The following is a 23331-nucleotide window of genomic DNA, read 5'->3' as shown; positions in this document are numbered from 1 at the left end:
TTTATAAATAATATACTCCCATTAACTGCGTGTTGTCGAATCCCTCATAGCATTTTAAATGAAACCTTATTCAAGACAGCCCTCAGTTACTCTATGTATTGTATAGCAAAGCTATTAGACTACAAACAGTGCTACTTACCGATTTGGAAAAAAACTAACGAAAATTTATGTATTTTTTTCCTTTATTTTGTTTAGCTATCCACCTAACTTGCATGAATTTTTGGCGGGCTACCGGCCCGCCGTTTGCAAGATGGCGCCTCGTGTGAAAATGTTGTTATGATAACGACTTCAAGCGGGTGTCAGTGCCAGCAGTCAGAGAGAAAGGACCCACTCGAGCCGGCTGATTGTAATAGACAGGGGCTGAACCGTGCATTAGAATAGACAGAGTGCGATAGGCAGTTAATAGTGCTCCGCAGTTATGCGTGGCGCAGGTGGGAGAAATTTCTACTGATCAAAGTCAAGTCTGCATGATGCTCCCTGTCGCTCCGTATCCCAATAACGTCGGTATCATTGGCTAAAAATGCGTGCGTTTGTTTTCTGTAAAGTTAGAAAAATGAAGACGAGTTTCGGTGTCTAAGTGTCTCTTCTGAGGATGTGAGTACAGTGGCCCGCCATTCATAGGGCGCTGATAGAGTATCGAACAGTGCCCTGGACCGACGGTATCGTTACTATTATTGTTGATATCATCGAAATCGATGTATCTCTCTCGCCATATCTGCACGGACGCTGCGTTTAAAGTCAGCTTGTTACCTGTAGTTTGCACTTGCCAGTCATTACGTGTGAACATAATCGATTGATTAACGTAGGCAATATAGGTGATTTGGTGCTTGATTAATGGACAGCAGTTCAAGCTGTGCGTTAACAAGAGAAGAGGTGACCCATTGTCACTTCGCATGTAGTGGTATATGGTAAAAGAACGTTTAGATAAGGTACTGTCTAATTAAAACAATACTGTTGTAATAGTCGACAAGGCTGCGAGATATGGATATCTTCCTAGATTTTTTTGCTGGAACAGGATATATTTTTTCAACGCTATCTCAGCTTTTTTGATAGATATTTACGGCGCATGTAGCTATTTGAGTTTCACTTGTGTATGTTTATAACCAGTTGGCACGTACTAATAAAAGAGGCATAAATTGCATGACGAGGGCATCTCCTTTTTGCTCTAGACCGTAAACTAGGTGGAGTGACGACTTTTCGAGTGTCAACTGTCACTTAACTCGAAGCTCGATCGGACCATCCCAAACTGGTCGTCGACATTATGCTACAAGTGAATTGATTCTCTGAGAGATTTGGCCAGTAACGTAAAGAAAGGTGCTAAGACAATATTACACTAAGGCCAATCAGAACTTTTTCGGAATTTGCTAATACGCGGCAATGTTCATATTTACCTTTGGTTCAGCATTTGAATTCTGCAAACCACTGAATTGCGTAAGACATCAAATGATATCTCATTCATCCTAAAATTACTCTGTCTGTAATTAGCTAATTTCCTCTTGGCAAATCACACGTGTATGATCTCTTGCTTCCTCAGTAATGAGAAATAAGCCTACTATTTGCATCATGTTTGTTGATGGCATCTTACAGTTTTACCCTTGCGTATACTGCTCATTGTACTATTATAACAGATCGTATGTGCTTGATGAGCGATCCTCTGGGCGAGAACTTTGTTATGTAACGTTGAATTAAGCAAAAATATACATGGATGTTCGCGCGCCATTGGCAGTTCATCTACTTTCGCACTTTTTTTATGTCGAGGCAGAGCAGCAAATGGCGGGATAGGCAACGGTACAGAAGATAACTTTGTTTTTATTTCGACCTGATCCATAAAGAATTGTGTTATTGTACCTTAACAATTATTATATATTTTCGACCGAGATCATAAAAAAAAAAGAAGCTTCTTGTATCTTCCTTGATCATCGACAGTTAACCTCAATTCTTTTTCTGCCGAGTACTGGTACAGCTTATCAGCCATTTTAAGGGGCTTACTTTACTTATTGTTGTTATTTTATGTTTATATAGTATTGCCCATCCAATTGAGTCTGTCTGTATGGTTGATCTTCTGTTCCTCAGAAAAAGAATCTGGACTACACATAAGTTAAGGTTGAGTTAGGTAATAAATTAGTGTCATCTTATTTGACGGCTGCGTTGTTTTTTTGTTGGCTATTAGAGCGGGCTCGAAACATCGTTGTGGTAACAATTCATGGGATTTCGTTTTGTTAGCAATCGTGCGGTTACTACTCTCATCGATGCTGTTCGGCTCTGTTGCAGTCGTCGGTTTGACGCGGCTGCTGGTGCGCTGCGTTTTTCTCCTCTGCTTGTTCTTCACGCTTTTTTAGATTTTTTTTCTCCTCTGCGCGTTTGGGTTTGCCGATGGGTGGATGGACCGACAGATCAACAAACAGATGGACAAGACGAACGGAGCTGTGCTTGTAGAAAAGTTGCCATGCTAGCGAGCTTGCTAGGCACTATGCTAGGAAGCAACACCAGTCTTTAATTGGAAGTGACCCGCAACGGTGGCAATAGTTGTGATCGCATTAGTTCTTGTATCTCGATTCGGTTTGGAAAAATGTCGCCGCCATTGTGGACTGTACTCCGACAGTCCGTTCGTATTTGCGTCCGCTAGTAACCGCTATTCTCCTCCAATAAGGGTCATCAGCACCATCACCAGCGAGTAACGGCCATTACGATTCTCGCTCTGCCTTTATCATACCGAACTCGTCTACGTGAGCGTACATGATTAGCTATCTGACTAGTAGCTGCTTGTCTGTCTGTATATTCCCCATGGATATGATGATATCGACGATGCAAATGTCTCGATGGGCGGATGGTTGCGTTTGAGTGAGTGTGTGCTTGTGTTTCTTATTTACGTGTGCAGATGCTGGCAATGGGTACCGTAGCAACGGCCGTGCATAAGGGCGCGCATGTCTAACGTGTGATAACAACTTCAGCTGGTCCAAGTATGTATTTAGGACCCGTAGCGCATTACTGCTAGTATTTTAGAAATAACTAGTGCTTCTGATTTACAAGAGGTAACAATGAGACTGAGGTCGAAAGCAGGGAATGTAAAGATATATTATGAAAGCGAGAGAGGCACATAACTTACCACTCATCCACCCACCGAGACACATAGATGCGTGTAGAGAGGCGGGGGAGGGGGGCGACAGCGGCGCCGTGCACACACACAAGGGACGTTATGACGGCCACGACCATGATGCTTCTTCAACTCGTTCAGAGAGACGAAGCGGTCAGTTTGGATGCAGGATCGCGGCCATCCTAAAACATAGCTGGGAACGAGATGTATGTATATAGACACTAATCTCATATATTTGTTGGGCCGAAAGGGGGCGCTCATAGAAGGCATCGGCAGTCCATGTTGTTTGTGTATGTGTGTGTGTGAGTTGTTTTTCTCCTGTTTATTATTATGGTAGATGCTGTTATTGTTGGCGCTGTTGGTGGTAGTGTTGTGTAAAAAGCTAATTAGTTTTGATTTATAGAACATTGGTATTAATCTTATCAAATCTATTATTATCATCAACGCTAATGCAGAGGCTTTCCAAGCATAAGACAGGTGACCTGTACAGCAGAATATACGTAAATAGCGCAATGGGATGGTGGCGTGATTCGAGTAAACTTCAGATGATTGTATGTAAAAAAACACTGACCACAACTATACTGTTCATTGCGTAATGAATTATGAAAGAAAATAGACGGTAACAATATATTTCGAGACATTTTACTCCGTTCATTTAGTATTTTATGCGCGCAAGTCAACGGAGATTTCGTAGCTTATTAATTACCTCGAAGGAAAGTTTAGAAAACTGTCAGTGCGTTATTAGAGCTAGTTAAAATGATTATTAGCAATTTATATTTGAACAATGAAACTGATATGTGTAGGTCGGTGCCATTGAAATCTGCTATTAAATATTTGTATAATTATGAGAATATTAAAAAACAAATATTAAGTTGAACCTGGCACCTGGATACGGACGGCATGCACAACCTCAATTGGGCAGGTTGATAAATGCCGCGAAGTTGTTTAAATTTATTATATTGTAAATAAAGCAATAGCTGCTTGGCGTCGTGTTTAAGGTTGTTTACCTCATCAAGGCGTTAAAAATATAATAACAATAGCTCGTCGAAATAACAATAGCTTTGACTTAATAAGCTTATTTGCTCCATTGATGGTAAGTTACGTTATGTCTAAATTAGTCGGTTAACATAAATACTGTACATTGCACTATGAGTTGTGGTACGAGATCAGGCATAGGCTATATTGACTACTAACTGTATGTACTTCTGTAATTAAGTACTCTTAATAGCCCTGGAACACATTTTACACTAAAATTGTTTAAAACGTACTGTATAAACATATTATAAAAGGTACTGTAGAAGTGAATGGTTAGCAAAACTTATTTCTCAAGTCGACGTTCAGAAATTCGTAGACAATATTTAATATGCATTACTCTTTTTTTTATTAGATTTTTATTAGATTTTTTTTATTAGAACTGATATTAATAATATTTAATGGGGCATCAGCCCGAAATATGAACCATGGCTTTAAGATATTTTCTCATATATTAATCTGATTCATTTATTCAACGATTTGTTGTGAACGATTTGACATTTTCAAGCAAAGCCCCTATATAAAGATACGCATACTCGTGTATATGCAAAGTAGTACTGCAGCAGCAACTGTCACCTATTCAGCATTAAAGCTGCTTTCAATTAATTTTCTCTCGATACTAGGCTGTAATATTCTATTGTTTAAGCTCTGTTTTGTGTTGTGTAGTATATGGCGTTATGAACCGTTGTACGATTCTGGATACCATTAGTGTAGTCCAACAGGTTCGACTGTTCCTTGCAGCTCCGTGCGTACATCACTAAATCTAATGAATGCAATGAGCTATGGAACAGGAAGATTTCGTTTACCGTTGAAAAACGTTCAAATACTCTAGGACATAAATACGTCCACCATTTGTTCAGTGTCACGGAACGCTTTTTCCGAATTTTCAAGAGTAAAAATATAATATTCCAAGTAAAAAAAATAATATGCTGTGTTCGTTACAAGCTCATGGGGCTTCATAGTGCAATATTTCACCATACTGTGTCCCTATTTATTGGGATTATGTTAGATGTTGTTGTCAATTTCCCTTAAAAAGGAGTCTTCAGTTTTTGATGGCCGTATCTTTTAGCCGAAAGCAATAATTTATTCAATATTCTTGCGACTTTCAGAGCTAAGCAAAATAAGCTCTCCTGTTTTCGTACCTCAGGCTTTGGCTACGGAAGTCGAAAAGCTTTTCAATCGTTTATTGCTATGTACCCTTGAAGATTGACTTTCCTTATCAAATGGTTGCTGTCAAGGTAAAACTTTAGGCACAGTGTTTTTTTGGGATGGAAAAGACGCCTCAATTACAATTTCGATTTAGTTATTAAATGGTTTGTTTAGTCAATATCTAGTTTGTTGAAGTGTTGTTTACTGTTTTGAAAGCGTGCGACTGTGAATATTAGTCCATATAATAATAATCAGTTACGGCATTACTGATAAACTGTCATTTTAGTTTCAAAAGTACGACGAACCATATCCCCACTGTAGCTCACGTGTAAAATGCAAAAGCTAATTGTGACGATAAAACTCGTTATAACACTCACTTAAGTTAGTAAATATATTTCCTGAAAAGGATAATACATAGTGACAGTTTTACAGCTGTTCAATCGAATTTTATGCAAAATAGCTACAAATAAATATCCTTATCAAAAATTCCCTATCTTCTTTTACTAGACCAAATACTTTTTTATGATTACAGCGAGCGAAGAATGGTAGATTTGTTATATGTTGAATATTCTCTAACGGCTGTTTTCAGTGACTATACGGATAGAATTCTAATTCGAAGTGACCTGTGATTGCCTTTATCCAGTACCAATCGCTGGTTTTGCTGCCTGACGATGACTCGCGTGCTGGAAGGATTTCGTCATAGTGCTCAAGCGTTTCTTGGCTAAAGGACGCCGAACTGCTATGAAATCAAATTAGTCTTTGGGGTTTAGAAAGGAAGGTTACGTACCCCACAAAAAATTATTCTGTAGAGTCAATGGCAAATGCAATTATGACAAATGCCTTCTATCTACTGCTCGTGTGATGTGAGTGTGAGCTGAACATGTCAGTCCGATTGGCGGACTATTTCGTAGTGGTCGGTTTCGACCACTGCAAAGAGCGCTCCGGGAGTAGTCAAGGTATTGTCGAGCAGAGATATCCTATTATCGACTGGAAAGATGTGCCCTTCATTCGAGGTTAGTCTGCAGAAGGAACAAATATGACAAGTAACATATAAAAGTATCCTCAAACAATTTCACGTATTACGTTATGGTTATTAAAAAATGCTATGCGTATTGTTAAGTACAACATAATGATAAATGAAGTAAGTATTAGGTTAAAACGATACATACTGGTGAACATAGATAAAAATCCAATCATCGAGGATATGTATCACGAGGACCTTCTTCCCATCGGTCTACACATGATAGGGAAAGAAACGCTAACATGAACAAGCTAGTTTTCTTCAAATGACGGTCGGATAAATGGAAGTAAATTGAAATTTCCTTCGATGTTGAAAGCTCTTTCAGGAATCATTTCAATGTGAAGTCTATACTTGTCAGTTGCCCAAGCAGTATTGCGCTTACTGTTAGCGGAAGAAATCCCTAGTTGGGCTAAATTTCAAAAGTCGTGAAAGCTACGTACCCTTAATGGGCCACATTAGAACATTCGCTGCAAATGTCGTTATCCAAAAACGCGAAGTTTACTTTTACACACGCCTCAGTTGACCGGTGGAATTGGATTAGCCCCCGAAGAGATTAGCCCTTGGTATAAACACTCGAAGTTAACTCCAAGTACACGTTATGAAGGCATCGATATAGTGCAAGGTGCTCTAATACAATATAAAGCATTTACATGTCTTGTTGCAAATTATTCTAACAGGACACGGATACTGAAAAGTTATCATAATGAGCCCCCGTATAACTTTATTTAGGCGCATAAACGCAAACGGTGTTCTTATATTATTTGCAGGCATCGAAACGTTCTGCCAGCCACAAGGCTGGTCACTGGCAACCCAACCACTTAAGCCATCGTTTTTCGTTGCGGTACTAACTGACATTACGGGGGCGCGGCATAATGCGGCAATATTTGCTTTCACGGAACCAGTTGCTTTGGAGAAGCAGCATGAACGGCATTCTCTGACATACGCGCCTCGATGTCTGGTCTTGGTTGCGAGACACGCTCACATCAACATACTTAGGTGTCCAACAAATAAATATACATAGTCAATATTAATGATCATTCGTGACTTAACCAAAAACTAATGTGGGAAGCACTGTTTATAAGAAACAATAAAATTCGAGGATAAACATAAATTACATAAACAGACGCAAGTGGCTGTGTTTTTGCTTAGAATATAGTACTATATATGACTAGCTTGTAACAGCTTGTAACTCTTTGGAAACATAGATTTACCTTTTATTCCATTTTAGCATTAGACGTTAACGTGCACTTTGCTGCTCCTATAGGCAATGTTTGGGTTTAATATACACGGCGCACGTGGACCGGCTTCAAGCTCCCTTAGAGACCTTGGTGGGAAACGTCCTCGGGGCTGTTACAGTACCCCCACCAGGCTCCCCACCGTTACGCTTTTCACTCGGAGCTGGCGATTTGCAGGTATTACCAAATTTTCCAGAAGTACTATTGTGAGTTGCTTTTAAACTCAAATCATAAATGTGCGGGCAGTATACCGTAGCAAGGAGTCTGTAGTTTGGAAGAATTGGTTCAATTGTTGTGCTTTGGTTACTTTATAATGTATTTACTTTCTCTATATACCTGTTTATTTGCACTTAAATGTTATACCTGAGAATCACTATTTGATTGTTGTTGTTGTTCTCTTTCAGTAATAAATAACTAATTTTTGCACGGATCTAAGTACTACAGTTAGTGTTCATCGGTAATACATTGATGTCTTATATATGTATTCGTTTTATAGGTTATTGAACCCAGAAAGTTTGCTGCAGTTCCCGTCACCGGAACGAGTGTCTACTCATTGTTTTCACAGCTTTCGGCACACAATGTGGTATGGGAGCGGAATGAAAATCACAGTGGCATCTCTGTTAACATCTCCAAAAGCTTTTCATTGTTAAAGGCAAATTATTGTTGGCTATTAGCAAAATGGGAAAATTGTTTTGACTACTTGGATTAATTGGGCTCGTTAATTTGGTAATAGGGGCCAAATATTCCGTAATTCTGCTGAATGTACGCTTTAATCATCTTCATCGCTTACAGGTTCAACTATTGTGTGCAGCGATGTCTGAATTCAAAATAGTTCTTTTCTCCCAAAGCCATTTGCGCCTACAACAGTCCTGTCATGCGATCATCTCATTGATGTATCCGTTTCAATATACACATGTGTATATCCCTCTTCTACCATCAGCGCTAATCGAAGTTCTCAATACACCGACGCCGTTCATTATGGGCTGTCACGCTTCATTACGAGACGAAATCTACGATATCTACGACGTGATGATGGTTGATCTCGACAGGTACGTTTTACATGTACAGCTATGGTAACTTACGTAAAAATGCCGTTGGACATACAACACGAAAATACTGAAAGCATACACTAACGAATATGACACGAATATTTATTAGATGAAGTGTGTAATTCTAGGACCAAAATGGACACTTTTCAATTAGAAAACCATCGCTTTCACTGATCAAAATCTCCAGCTTTGTCTGAGAGTCTTACAGTTCAATGCTGTTTTTCTGTTAGCTTTGTTTAGTTACTGGCTTGGTTCATTTGTTTGTTAATCTTCAATAAAAAAAAATAACAGATTTAAACTATAGATTCGGTTTGATATTTCATGAACTTCGATAGTTCTATAAGCTTACAATTTAGCTTACAGTTCTATGAGCCTCCTTATTATTTTTGTTGCTATTATTGCAGTGGGTCGCTTGACGTACCACAATGTGTACGAATTCCCGCCTTGCCAGACACGCTTTTACAGCGTCTCCATGCCGACCTTTGCTCGGCACTACAGCCGGAGCTGTTAACTGCAGACGACGCGTTTCCTTCAGACGTAAACAGCTGCGGTAATGGGCCGACCACTGGTGGACGGGAGCGATGCTCGAGTGGCCGCGAAGACCCAGCGGCTCTCGACAAGCAAATCCGGGCTATCTTTTTGCGTATGTTTGCCCAAATGCTGCAGGGGTATCGATGCTGTTTAACCGTTGTACGAGTCCATCCCGAATCGCTCGTCGTTTTCAATCGGGCGGCATTCCTCAGTCGACGTGAGGTTGCCAAGAATAAATCAGAGTTCGTCGAGAAACTACTCGAGTCAATGTTTTTCCAACAGTTCGTCGAAGCCCGCGGTCCGCCATATCGGGCGTGTGATCTCTTTGATGAGGTCTACGTCGAGATGCAACAGCTAATCAAAAGTCGGGAACAACATATTCTCGACATCGGCAAGCTACTATATGAAAACGAGCACCATGGATCCCAGCTGCTGCAACGGGTGCCACAGCCAACGCAAGGCGCGTTCACGCGTATTCACCAACCGCCGTTTCCTCGGCTTGTCGACCAGCAGATCACAGCGATCATTGAACAGAATGCTACTGGAAAGTCATCGGCAAATACTGGTTCTGCTAAAGGCGGTGAAGGACTTCGGATTGTACCGAACGCGGGATTAGCCGGACGCTCGGCGAGTGGTGCCGCCATGGAGAGGAAGCTGGACGTGCTACGACAGTGTGTCAGGTGTATCCTAGCCGAACGTAATCTTGCTGAAGCCCGGAAGTGTCTTCCAGGGGTGTTGCGAGCATTTGAGAGTCCCTCAGCTAGGGCCGCTCTATCGTACGAGTTGCGTCGACACGTCGGCGGGACAAATCGTGTAGAACTTGATGTGGGACAGTTTGATTTGATCATCCGCCTAATGAATGCGGCGCTACAGGACGATCCACACACGCACGTGGATAACACAATCGGCGTCGCTATTCTCCTCCTGCCTCTAACACAGGTATGCTGTGTGTTGTTTGTTCTATATCACGCTAAGTCAGTTTTTTTCGAAAAAGTATTGTTGGCCAGAGGCAAAAACTTCGTTTTTAAAAGGCTTCTTCGTGATTTTAGAGTGACTAGTGCCCGCGCGGATACTGAATCATCGTTATCAGGCTTTACCTTTAGATTCTAAAATTAGTCTTTCTTAATTTGGATTGCATCAATAAGTGATTCGTCCTCTTTGCGTTTGCTGCCTATACTCGCTAGATCTTCTGTCGTCGCCTTACACAAAACGTTGTCCAGTTTGCCTACACATGTTTACAAGAACATGCGGTTTGGGCAAGCCCCGAGTTTTGGCAGGCCGCGTTCCATCAGGATGTGGAACGAAATATTGTGGCCTTGTATCAAGAAAGTAACGAGTTTCCAGCTACAGCTCTCGAGTTGTGCGCAACTCAGATAAAGCTTGCTCAGGGTAACAATACGGATACGTTTCAAATTAATACTTGTGCTCAGCGAGAGGAGCAGACCGTTTATAGCCAAGCGGTAAGCAAGCAATTAAGTAACAGTGTTTGTACTCGAGTTTCTTTCAATATGCATACGTGAAATCGTTAATGTATGGAAATTATCGTCAAGGCGCGTAATGTGGTTCTTTAGAGCATAATTTTGTCTAAAGGAAATATTCAGTAAAACGACACAGCAATTTCAGCATTATCGCGTACACTTTGATATAGCCGGATTGTTCTGCCCTAATTTAGGTCGAGTACATCTACCTGATCACGTGTCTCCGAATTCCGCCAGACCTCCGTTCGTCGAGAGGTGGCCACGGCGTTGGCGGGGGTGACAAAACGAATGCAGGTGGCAGCGAGAGTAACTCGATGTGCGATGCCGATTCGGTCGATGGTGAAGGGTCGTTTGCCGCTCCAGAAGATGATTCTTGCCTTGCACTTAAACAGAGTGTTATAAAATTCATCTCCCGATTCATCGATAAGGTTCGATTTATTTTACAATGTATTCATTTCCCACACTCGTACGTAAGAACACCGAAGTGGCATTTTTGTTTGCTCATATCAAGTCGGCTTATTTCGTTCATGTAATTATCAAATGTACGAATGTGTGAAGAAAATAAAGAAGGTAGTGAGTTGAGCTTTGTGTAAAACTCCAAACTGGTAAACGGCTTTGGGTCGATATGGTTGTACAGGTGTGCACTGACGCCGGAGTGACGCCGGAACATATGCGACAGCTGCATTCCATGATCCCACAACACGTTGATATGCAGTTAGACGAAATGCGGCAGGTTAACAGAGAAAGTCAACGTCTTCCTCCAGTCCTTAAGGCCAAAATTCTTCAACCATGCCTTCTGCCCGGTGAAACTGTCTTTGTAGGAATAAGGTGAGCAGCTGATATCCATGACAATGGTCTTCGAAACGATACCTTCAACAGCTTGGCTGATTTTTGCGGAGCGCACTCTGTTTACTTACCAGTGGCCATTATCGGCTTCTTGGATAATAAAAATAAAAGTTAGTAAAGCAGTATTGATTATGATTTGATTAGTTCTATTTTTTTTGTGTCGAAAAATTTCATCCATTTCCAGGGCGACCCATTAAAAAGCATCTCTTATAACTCTTATAGTAATATGCTCATTGTTACGTTTCATCACTTCTTTCGTGCCCTACGTCCATTATTAATACTTATTCCACATGGAAGCGATTTTTATTTGTGTAGATAAAAGTGGAATAATACAAATGAACATAGATTTAAATGTCAATTGTCAGCCGCGGCCTGCTTTACGTCTACTGAAAATAGTAATTGTACCACTAAGTTTCTTTGTTTAAGTATTTCTTTTCCGTTGAACAAACGGAACGTATTCGGTTCATTCTGTCTTGTTGCATTCATTAACATAAATGCGATTTATTCTCTCCAGCTTGCCGACAAGTCAGTATGGACTAATTTATAAGCTCGCCATAAACTGACACGTAATGGTAATCTGTTAAAGAATTATAGTAGAAACAATTCGAATATAATTAAAAGCTTAATAAGACTCTTACAGGTTGTTGTTGTTGTAGCTGGTAAAGCCAATTGGATAATATCTTATTAGGAGCAAAAACAGCACAGTGTAGACTTATTCCAGTCGCAACCGACCTTGTACGCCGACTTTGAGTTCAAGAAATTGACTCGTATTGGTATAGATTTATAAGCCTCGAAATATTTGCCACGCTAGCTAGAACCCTTTACTTTTGCATATTATACTTTTCAGCTTAAAAGGCATGAGGTGTCAACCAAGCACAAATAATTATACCAAAAGTAAAGTTTTCTTTCAAATTATTTCCGCATTTTTCACGCTTCACGACAACGGTTAATGTGTGTCATCAATGCATAATGTGGCTGCTGGCTAACGGCAAGACCTCGATCTCGTTTATCTGCATTTTTTCCGTTGGTTTTGTAGTAGCGTATTAAGTTTCTATTTAATAAATCGGTTAATCATGTATTCAATTCTGTTTTCATTTCAATTATGTGCATGCAGACCTGCCGCCAACGCGTATTTGAAGAATGACGCAATGATTACCCGTTTGTTGTATTCGATAATCATTTAGAAGGGCTATTGAATTTATGTAAATGAATACTTCAAAAATATCCGTAATGTATTTCTATGAGGCAGTTATCAGGACTCTGGTCCTCTAAAACAAACCACCCTTTATCGTCTTCAAGTTGAAACGATGTTTCTTCGACAACTAAATTGTTGAATTCAGTACATTTCACCTAGCGAAGTGGCTGCTCTATAATGCTAAAAGCAATTAGAGGGATTCCATCCGCGTATACTACGCGGGGTGAGGGGTAATAATTAGCCATTATTATTATTATTAATTAGCATTATTAATATCGCCTCATGTTAGGTAATCAAGCGTACAATATGTGATTTACTTTTTGTGCAAGCATGAAAAAAGGTAGATTGGTAGATCCATTACCTAATGGCTGGCTGCATGCCGCTCTAATAAAATAAATCTCTATGGATATTAATTAATTCTTAAACCGTCATGGAGTTACCGAATTGAATTTACTACAGATTACTGCATTCATGAAAGGCGATAAGCATCAACGATATTTAAAATTACTATACCTGGCTTCAAACGATGAACGAGGCCAGGGGCTTTTTACTACAAGTATTACATACACACGCTATATCTATAAGCTAGGGCTTTATTAAATTAAAATTGGAATGTGAACAATACTTCCAAGCCTAAGATCGTCTTATGTCGTACCTAATAATCTGAATATCTATCCTCTTTAGCGACTATAAACTCTTCACTATTGTCTTCTAAGGGTAATATTGCACTGCCATGTCTTACTGATTTCAAGCATTAACATATACCTTATAGTAAAAAACCGTAGACGCATACTATGGCGAATGAATTATATGGGCCGCTCAATGTAACTAATCAAGGTATATAATGTTTCTTAGACGATTAGATGTAGAATTTCAGGATCGTATCGCGTTACCCTTATCGATGACTAATTCATATTTGAATGAAAAAAGCTTATCTAAAAATGTTTAGGTGTACGCAAAGATATATTTTCCTGACGATTTGTTTAAATTACGACTGCCGAGTTTTATTTATTTATAATAGCTCTTCTATATTACATGTACGTAAACATACATGTACAATTTTTGTTCCCTTTGTATGTCGTTTAGGGCCTATTTAATACCAGACGGTCGTCAGGAGGACCTTGTGATGCCGCTTATACCGGCCGAGGGTGCGCTCTTCGCGACCAATTACCGTATAGTGTTCAAGGGAACCCCAATTGATCCCTATCTATGTGAACATACCGTTATTCGAGCTTTTCCCATTGCCAGCCTCAGCAAAGACAAAAAATTTACTTTGCCAAAAGGTATGCAGTCATTGTTTATTAAGGGTCAGCATGCACTCTGCACGATATTTCTGAGACTTTCGCATCAGTCAACAATACCGCTGGACATCATGAACGGAAGTAAACTCAAATTAGTAGCAAAAAACATGCAACATATTCATAGGCTTCTAATAATGTGTGTATAATGATGACACACTAATTGATTATATTTCACTGTGATTTTGACCATTAACAGAGCTGAAAATGGAGCAATGCCATAGCGACGGTCTACAGTTACGCTCGCATTCATTCGAGCTTATGAAGATCGCTGTAGATTTAGAGGTCAGCATCGAGACGATTGAAATGCTAAGGCAGCACTGGCATACGGCGCCACTCTTCGCTCTCTCCAAGGGTAAAAAATCGTATTCAACTGACGCTTGTCTCAGCACACATTGTTATGTATAATTCAAACACTTATTTAAAAGCATTTCCAGCTCATGTGAAACTAACATGCATTGGATTATATGTGTATATATATATACCGCTGCCACGAAAAAAAAGAGGTACCACTATATTTGTCCAAGACTCTTGTCTGTGTGGCCAGTCGAACTGACCTTAATTTATTCATTTACGGCGAAGTATCGGTTGACTACATCTATCTTGCTGGTCCATATAGCCCCCACACGATGAACTTTTATATAAAGAGACCATACGGGTCACTAATGATTTCGTACAAGGAAGTTAGTGAACCGATATCTTTATGGCAAGTTGATAAGTCAAAGATTATGATTCGTCTAGCATAGGTTGACATGAAATTCTACTGCACAGTTTGGGGTCGGCTTTTGCCCAGGTATTGACACATCCACGAGTGGCATTTATTTCAAGAAGAGAGCAAAAATATTCCTCCTAATTGGATTAGAAACTTGTAGAACTACCGCGTTCATGGCTGGTTCTGATGAATTTTGATCTGCGATTATTATTATTTGCAGTATGATGACCGATGCGTTTTACCAATCAAGTTATCAACATCATCTTTAGTAATTTACCTTAATTTAACATGACGTAGCATTCTTACTAGGCTGAATTGAACTGAGGCTGCTTACGGTTTTCAGTTCTTCTATAAAATTTGCACTGATGCCATCCGACTCGAAGTATAGGCTTGAAATACAGTAGTTCGTAGGTCACAGATATTTGTTCCTTTGTCGTTTAACAGAAGTCCCATGGAAGATTAAAAAAATACACAGTGGTGCGAAATAGTTTCGCTCTTTGAGACGACGGTTAACGAAGAAATCCGGTAATTTGAGGCACACTAACTACCTGACCCATTTTCATCTAAATATTTTAATATTTTGATAATATTATCATTTTGAATTAACGTTCCCTTTCTTACGAAAGTCGAAGTAGGCCATTGAGTTTTTGCTTTATGTAGCTGCACCTTTCCTCCATACATAAATAGTATTCCGCAGATGCGAAGTTCAGAGAACACATCAGACACGAACGAATATCTCATCTCAGTTGCTACAGAACAGCTTTGGCATACTTTGTCATGTGTGACTTGCCATTATCGTACGGAAGGATGGGTTTGCCTTTTCTATCGAGTCGTTTTTATTACATAACCTCGCTGAATTGAAACAGATCCTCATTGACAGCCTTAATTTCTTTAACATTTTTCAGTGTAAAACATTTAATGAAATGCGCATTATGGCCTTTTTATAATGAAAATTTGGTTCTGGGCTTAAACTTGCTTTACAGACGTACCTATACCTTTCTTTGATTTATATCGGTATAAACTTCTCGTCAGCAGTTACGATTCTGTATAGAAACCCGTGGCCTTTGTACTCTTAGCTCAATTCATGGGGTACCAATGCTTCTAAGCTCTGATTAGGCTCCATAGATTGAAGATGTTTGTCGATATAGTGTAGTTCGTCTGCTCGCCTAATTTACCAAGTTTTTTCATCAACCATCTTTATTCAAAAAAGTCTTTAGCCTTAGATAGCTGACCCGACCGACGTACAGCTGTAGTGCCAAGATGCCTTTACTGAAATTTGCCAACCATCTTCGACCAGCGTTCTTAAACGCAGTCATGGTTCGTACCATATACACGGCACAAATATCCTGCGGTCTCCGGCAGCTCTTTGATCTCAGCAAAATCAGGCGAAGTAGAGCAAGTCTCGAAAGTGTACTTCTGTTTCCTGGAATCCTAATATTTGGAAAGGAGAACATTCAGAAACGATCTTTATATATATATATATTCGTATTGTGCGTTCAGGTCAAATTTCAGTTGTCTCGAAATTAAAAGAGAAGCATCATACGCTGAGATTTAAGAAGAAAATTATTCAGACAGCGGTGAAGGCAGGACTATCCAAGGTAAATTCAATTTCATGGATTATTTATTATTTAGGACAACTGTAGCAAACCATAGATAAACGTTTCGAATATTGGCGTGTTAGGACCACAGTCTCAGATATCAAAGTGTGTGCATCGTTCATGCCATATTTCATTGCTTGGTTACTTGCAGGGACGAAATTATGCAGCAACATTAACGCAGACGTTACCCAATGATCGGACAATTCTCGCAACTCTCCCTGACGAGGGTCCGTTTAGTATGGCCCCTTGGGAAGGTAAAGAAGTTAAATATATACCACCTTTTTTGCGTTTTACTAAGACGACATTTTTAGGAAATGTTTCCTATGACATAGACGGCTTTTTTTGCTATCTTTGAAGACATCGCGTTACTATCCTTTGCTCCCTCTGCTTCAGCAACACTAAACAAGGACTATCAGCGTCTACAGCTTACAGGTCACAATGGCTTGTTAAGTATAGGGCATGTTCACACACTCTGCAAAAGCTACCCGCCATTGGTGGTCGTTCCATCTTCTGCAAATTCGGATCGGTTACAAAAGGTAAAATGGTAGTCATATGGCACGTGTATAGGTCAATCAAAAAACGTATAATTTCGAAGCTCAAACTAAACATTTAAGCTGCACCTAATAACGGCATCGTGGACTATCGTTTCTTGCCAAAATATCTGTATTCTTCTGCAATGCACGGTAATGCTCCTCTTCCAAATAACTAGTTTTAAATTATATTTGATGTAATTTTGTTAGTAATATCGCCTGCTGTTTTTCTAGGTGGCCAAATGTTATAGACATGGCCGTTTCCCCGTGGTAACCTGGAGGCACCCACGAACCAAAGCACTACTGCTACGCGGAAGTGCATTGCATGGTAAGAATGAGACCTCTATCTTGCACTTCCCTGCCTTCCTCATTTTTCACCGTAGGTCGTATACAATTCAATATCAAGTACATGTTTCACGGATCAATCGTCGATCTTATTTGGTTTTAATTTGAATATTATCGGCTTTGCGCATAGGCAAGGGATTAGCACACCGCATCGGTGCGCAGGGTGCCCAAGGCGAGACGTCTATGTGGATCGAGCAAGAAAAGTACGTCGGCACGATTATTGCTGGCGCAAGTCAGTCGATGACGGCTTCCGGAGGTGGTACCCTGACAGCGTCCGGCTTCTCGAGCGGTGGTTCGTTCACGCGTAGCGGACCGCACCGATGGTCCGGTGGGGCTAAATCCCTAGCACTGACCTACCGCCAACCGCCACATCGCGAGAGTATTTCTGACCGACACTCACTAGCGAGTATGTTGTCGGGATCCGGCGGGGGTAACGATGCCGAGACTAGCAGTGCCAGTAGTTTTTTCAGTCGTGCATCGCTGTACATTGTCAGCGAGAAAAGCCAGTGCCGCGGTGTCAAACCCCCCTACAATGCCGAGTACATTGCTGTCGATACCTTCGAAGTAGCAAAAGTAGGTGCTTAAATTGATTTTTTGCTATGGTACCTCTCTTATATATATAAGACACGAGGCACAGCAAAAAAATATATATATAAGATTTCGTTCCGAGAGTACCTTAAAAGTCTTCAGTCACTTCATTACTGTTGGGTTATTTTTGCCCCGTAGGTTCGAGCGGCATTCAAGCAGCTATGTAGTGCTGTGTGTCCAGCTCAAGCAGAGAGTGAATCGGACGGGCAAGGTCATCGAGGAGGTCGGTTAATGACACGACTGGAAGACTCTGGGTGGCTCCAGCTTATTCAAGAACTAATGTTCCACTCCGCTCAGTTGGTAGAACTTATACATGAGGAAGGCGCATCGGCGATGTTGTGCCTCGAAGAGGGATGGGATGTTACATGTCAGCTGTCTTCTCTCATTCAACTTTGCCTAGACCCTCACTACCGGTAGGTTAGCTGCTTCAGGGATTTTTTGGGTACAACTGATGGAACTGTAGTAACGCTAAACGCTGTATAAAAGCTAGGTTCATCAGGCGCCTAATTGATTTTACGGTTTCTGCACTTTTCAGAACGCTAGACGGCTTCTGGACACTAATCGAAAAGGAGTGGTTAGCATTTGGGCATCGGTTTGCCCAACGCGGTGGCCTGAATCAGACGACGTCTGGATATGCCCCTATCTTTTTGCAATTTCTTGATTGCGTTCATCAGTTGCTCAATCAGGTTGGTATGAATATTTATATACATGCTTATATATACTCTCTACGTAATATTACAAGGCTCCTTCATTTAATATTAAAAAAAACTGCGTGAATAGAGGTCTAATGTTCGGTCATATCATAGCAGAAAAACAAAAAGGATTTTCCGTGTATATATATATATATATATATATATGAGTCGTTTACCTTTAATAGCACTCAACAGCTCTGCAGCAACTTTACAAGATGGAGTAAACAATATGCCATTACACTGTCATCAAAGCAAATGTTCTTTAATAGTATTGTTTGTTTCTTTATATTGCAGAATCCAACGTCGTTCGAATTCAACCATTTTTATCTGAGATTTCTCGCCTATCACAGCGTTTCGGCGCGCTTCAGGTTAAATTGTTTTGGAGAAATTTTGCGCAAATTCACGTATACATCTTTTTACAGGGGTTCCTTGGACAGTAGTTGTTCACTATAGGTTGATTATAAGTGAAACTACTGCAATATAGATTTAAACAAATTTGCAGTAGTCTGTTCGCAAGGTTAGTTAGTGCAAAAACAGCATGTAATGGAGGCATATGTAAACAACGATATTTAAACGATTTCCAGAACATTTATCTACGATGGCGGGATAGCTCAGTCGGTTGAAGTGGATTCTGACGCGCCGGATGTTTTTGAGTATATCCAGAAGGTGCACTCCAATGCGCCTATCTTCCACAACTATTGGTATATTATTGAGTTACACAAGCGCACGTGATTGAGTTTTGAAGCAGTACCTAATAATGAGAGTTTGTCAAGCATCTCTATCTCTGCATTTATAGTAGGGTATAGATAAAGACACCCTATTATCTCTTTTTGTTTTTAATATAGTTGTTTTACTATAATTTGATTTTGGGGCTTGGCGCTGAATTTTGCTTAGGTACGTAGCAGAGTATGAGGAGGTACTTCGGCCACAATTCTATTTAGCGAACCTTGAAGTGTGGGACTATTACCTCGAAGATCATCTTGCCCATGCGTCGCCGTATGAATTTGAAATCGTTCTGGCAGAAAACGAATGCTCTCAGAGCAACAGCGAACAGGCTGCTGCCGAAGAGCGCGAAGGCACAGCAAATATGCCTAATTCGCAAGCCAGTTCAGATGGAGATCAGCAAAGTGGGCAAGGAGGTGGCAAAGCAGGCCAGAATTACCCTGCTGGATCGACTTCACAGTATCAGAGACGCATTAATATGAACGGGTGAGGCTGTCGTCTGTTAGAAAAGCATTACTGTTTTGGGGTAGCTTTAGACAACTAAACAGTCTTGTATATCGTATTAACTGGCTCGATTATATGTGACGATGTGGCAAACCTCCTATTGAATTAGTGGTTCTCAAATAATTAATTATTCACGTTTTACAAACATGTGACATCTTGTACAAGAAAGTAGTTATTAGGTAAAGATACGTTAATATTAATAAGTTTATTGACACTGTTTATTAGGTAACAACGGATAAAACGATAATACACGTTTTGGATAATGGCAAAGAAATGACGTTGGGGGTATAACATAGTATGGATAACGTTCTACAAAATACATTTGGTAAAAAATGCAACTTATTTGTAAATTGCAAATGCGCTAACGTGTTAAAAGAAGCACACTAAGGCAAGTGGTATCGACTGTGAGGTCCTTCGTATTGCTGGCAACGGCAACTAATATTTGCTAGAAATAGTCAGCTGATAAAATCGAATTATTTACACCAACTTAAACGGTTACGGATTGCTTACTCGCCTGGAATTATAACTGGAATATTTAATATGTTCGGATAAAAGTTACAACTGTAGAACTAGAACACTTGGGATTTCTTCCTAGAATACAACTGATTGTTATGACTGTATCACCTTTCTATAGATACAACCATAACGTCCAAGACGAAGCGGCTTTTCCTCTGCTATTGGATGAACTCCGACGAGCAGAGCTGGAACTGTCACGAAGTCCACAGAGATGGAAAGTTGTCTGGAATCGTTTAGAAGCGCAAAATCTTCCTTTTCTGGGATCGCAAGGACCCGAAGTAGTATCATCCGGTCCGGGCGGAAGGGGCGCCATTCGCGGTTTACTCAGCCCATCTGCGATGGATCTCGGGGCGTCGATCGTACGCAAAGTCGATGTACTAGTTCGAGGTGAGCGTACAGATAGATATAATATCTAGATGTACTACTTGGCAGCTCGCCAAAAAATTATATAATTAAGACTGTCAAACAAAAATGAATCTACCAATACACAAGCTGACATTACACTTACACACCGGCATGCTTCGTCTTGCTTTTAATTTTTTTCATATTTACTTTATTTTTATTTAAAATTTTATTTTTTACTAATTGATACAAAATTGACAATCTGTTTGAATACAGTTGTTTTACATCCTGCCGCACGGTTCATTTACAAAGGTGAGCTTCAATTGAAACCTGTCAATGTAGCTTGCGGCCATTACCGAAGTAACATTAAGCTTCAGTACCAGAGACAAACTTACTAGAGGTTATAGAAAAACAGACGGTGCGTATCACAATGTCACGTAATATGGCTGCTTTCCTTAGGCCGAACGCTAATAGTTTCACCCCAGACTCCCAAAAATAGATCGATTTAGCCTCGGTGTACGAAATGAGGGAAAAAATCTCTTGCTGCTCTTTACAATGATCTTTCATAGTGGCACTCAAGTTGTGTTAATCTTACAAGAAAGCATTACGAAACCGATAAATGATTGTCACTCCGTTAAAAGCCTTCAACACATCGTCCTGAAAATCTGGCTAACCATTACATGATCATTAATCGGTATCCGTAGTTTAGAGATTATTGCTTATTAGGAACGTTCATGAAATCTTACGAATACTTCTTCATCTTGCTCTTCTTTTGATTGTTACGGGCGTTGCAGGGCTAAGCAATAAGGAGTCTTTTTTCAATAGTACTAGTAGCCATGCGCACCGCTTCGAACGGCATTACTATAGCACACCGACATACTGCGATCACTGCTCGAAGTTACTGTTGGGCCTTGTTAAGCCCGGCATGAAGTGCCTCGACTGTGGATACAACTGCCACGATCGTTGTCATGATCTCGCGCCCACAAATTGCACCAAGGTACTTATGCACGCCCGGTATCATATCGAGCTTTCAGCTGTCACCTTTTTATCGGCCGCTTATTTGTCGACTACGAAGTCATTATCAAAATCATAAACTGTGTAGCTAATCAATTATTTACTTGGATTACTATCACTCTTTGCACATAATAATAATAAATGCAAAAATGTACTTGCACAAATAACAGGTTCGATACTGACTAGATAATAATTTTCAGAAGTTGGCATTATCCCGTATTATCTAGCGCCGTCTAACGATAAAGTAGTACACTTAACAAGGGCTCCTATTCTTGTACGTCGTCTAATTTCTGGTTATGTGTTGCGCTGTTGAAGCTCAAACAGAAAGAGGTTTCGGTGGGGCACTCACAACCATCGGCCGTTACGGCGTTGCCTATTCTTCCATTGACGGAATCGACCGCCGCGTACGATCAGTTGACATCGCGAATAATCGAGACGAAAACTTTCGAGGGTTACCTATGCAAACGTGGCGCGCTGCTCAAGGGATGGAAGCAGCGATGGTTTGTTTTGGACTCCACCAAACACCAACTCAGGTCGGCATTAAGCCACTTTACTAAAAAATCCTTCGTTTTTCTAGATATATAGGAATACCAACCACACAACGCAAATCTTTACAAGGTCCAATAGTAATCAGATGAAAAGGGTTAATCATTGTCATTTAGTTTGGTTCGTAACCTAAAAAATCGGTAGATAATGACTTCGATAAAAAAAAAAAAGCGTTTAAACCATATTCATACTTGCTATAATAATGTCTGAAGTGGTGATTGTATTTTGCAAAATTGATACGGTGCCACAAGTAACTTGGTCGTTTTTTTCTATATGCATCGTCTGCAGATATTACGATGGACAGGAGGATGCCGCAATCAAGGGCGTTGTGGAGCTGAGCGAAATTCTATCGGTTGTTCAGCACGGCGACACGTTCGAGCTTCGCACCCGCAGTCGAAACTATGGCCTCATGGCGGAAAGCGACAAGAAAGCTCAGGAGTGGGTCGAGAAGATACAAGCTTGCCTTCAGTAGGAACAAATTTAAACAACAATAAGAGCTACTGTCGAAGCAGAGTACAAGCACAAGAGGATAAAGGTGATTCTGCCGGTCAAAGACAAAACTCGAAAATGATGAAACTGAATAAAGTGACAAAAAGTGGTACTGATTGGCTCAACTTCGAATCTGATTATGAGGACATCCTTCAAGAAATTGATCTTCTCGGATTTGAGGAGATCTAAATAGGGGCCACTTATTAACCATTTGCGTTAAACTTTTAGTTCTGATGCAATGAAAAAGGTAAACATATTGATCCAGCAACTAATTAAACAAAAATGGGTATGTCTTTGTATTTGGCGCCTGTATGTTTTTGTACAACTCAAATGTAAGGATAAAACTCTTGTTTAGTATTGTTAACAGCCCATAACGGCGTGGGGATGAAAGCTTGACACAAACATTATTAGTATCATCATTATTACTCATTTAGGAGGTCTACTTTCTCTAAAGCACCAACCAAACATGCACATGTCCAAAGTGTATACTTTGGCCAAACCGCCCGGCTATATAATGGACTATAGCCGTCAATTTGTAGTGGTTCAAGATATAACTGTACAGGGAAACTGCAAGGAGACAACGAGAGCGTGAAAACAGATGCTTTAATATTATTATAACAGATATTCCTGTTACTATTATTGCGGCTTCAAACACACAATTCACTTCAATGCAATGATATACAAAGGGCTGCACCGTACATGTAGCAAAAGAAAACAAAAAACTTTGTAGTGTTACAATAGTTTAATCTATATTCAGCATTGTTTTCTATATATATATACGAGCTACCGCTCATATATATATAT

At 40.2% G+C, this 23331-nt stretch overlaps 2 protein-coding genes across 2 annotated transcripts in view; one reads left to right on the top strand and one right to left on the bottom strand.

The window, feature by feature from the left end:
- Window positions 1-3297, bottom strand: part of LOC111272344 (uncharacterized) — a 7422-nt gene extending 4125 nt beyond the window's left edge. The window contains exon 1 of the mRNA XM_022853756.2: window positions 3107-3297. Within this exon, the coding sequence (XP_022709491.1) occupies window positions 3107-3213 (107 nt within the window). The 5' untranslated portion in view covers window positions 3214-3297. The remainder of the gene's footprint in view (window positions 1-3106) is intronic.
- Window positions 1-23317, top strand: part of Sbf (SET domain binding factor) — a 27998-nt gene extending 4681 nt beyond the window's left edge. Inside the window, exons 2-27 of the mRNA XM_086973242.1 lie at window positions 196-2841; window positions 5865-6288; window positions 7064-7292; window positions 7561-7708; window positions 8028-8114; window positions 8324-8580; window positions 8985-10050; window positions 10296-10571; window positions 10784-11017; window positions 11227-11417; window positions 13717-13913; window positions 14128-14283; window positions 16141-16238; window positions 16390-16492; window positions 16632-16774; window positions 17003-17096; window positions 17244-17686; window positions 17840-18114; window positions 18237-18387; window positions 18688-18761; window positions 18978-19094; window positions 19288-19602; window positions 20255-20523; window positions 21273-21475; window positions 21808-22025; window positions 22327-23317. Of these exons, the coding sequence (XP_086829368.1) occupies window positions 6156-6288; window positions 7064-7292; window positions 7561-7708; window positions 8028-8114; window positions 8324-8580; window positions 8985-10050; window positions 10296-10571; window positions 10784-11017; window positions 11227-11417; window positions 13717-13913; window positions 14128-14283; window positions 16141-16238; window positions 16390-16492; window positions 16632-16774; window positions 17003-17096; window positions 17244-17686; window positions 17840-18114; window positions 18237-18387; window positions 18688-18761; window positions 18978-19094; window positions 19288-19602; window positions 20255-20523; window positions 21273-21475; window positions 21808-22025; window positions 22327-22510 (5661 nt within the window). The 5' untranslated portion in view covers window positions 196-2841; window positions 5865-6155 and the 3' untranslated portion in view covers window positions 22511-23317. The remainder of the gene's footprint in view (window positions 1-195; window positions 2842-5864; window positions 6289-7063; window positions 7293-7560; window positions 7709-8027; window positions 8115-8323; window positions 8581-8984; window positions 10051-10295; window positions 10572-10783; window positions 11018-11226; window positions 11418-13716; window positions 13914-14127; window positions 14284-16140; window positions 16239-16389; window positions 16493-16631; window positions 16775-17002; window positions 17097-17243; window positions 17687-17839; window positions 18115-18236; window positions 18388-18687; window positions 18762-18977; window positions 19095-19287; window positions 19603-20254; window positions 20524-21272; window positions 21476-21807; window positions 22026-22326) is intronic.
- The last annotated feature ends 14 nt before the right edge of the window (window positions 23318-23331 follow it).

The sequence above is a fragment of the Varroa jacobsoni genome, unplaced genomic scaffold, assembly GCF_002532875.2.
Source record: "Varroa jacobsoni isolate VJ856 unplaced genomic scaffold, vjacob_1.0 contig02043, whole genome shotgun sequence".
NCBI lineage: Eukaryota > Metazoa > Arthropoda > Arachnida > Mesostigmata > Varroidae > Varroa > Varroa jacobsoni.
This window is presented reverse-complemented; position numbering and strand designations above follow the sequence as displayed.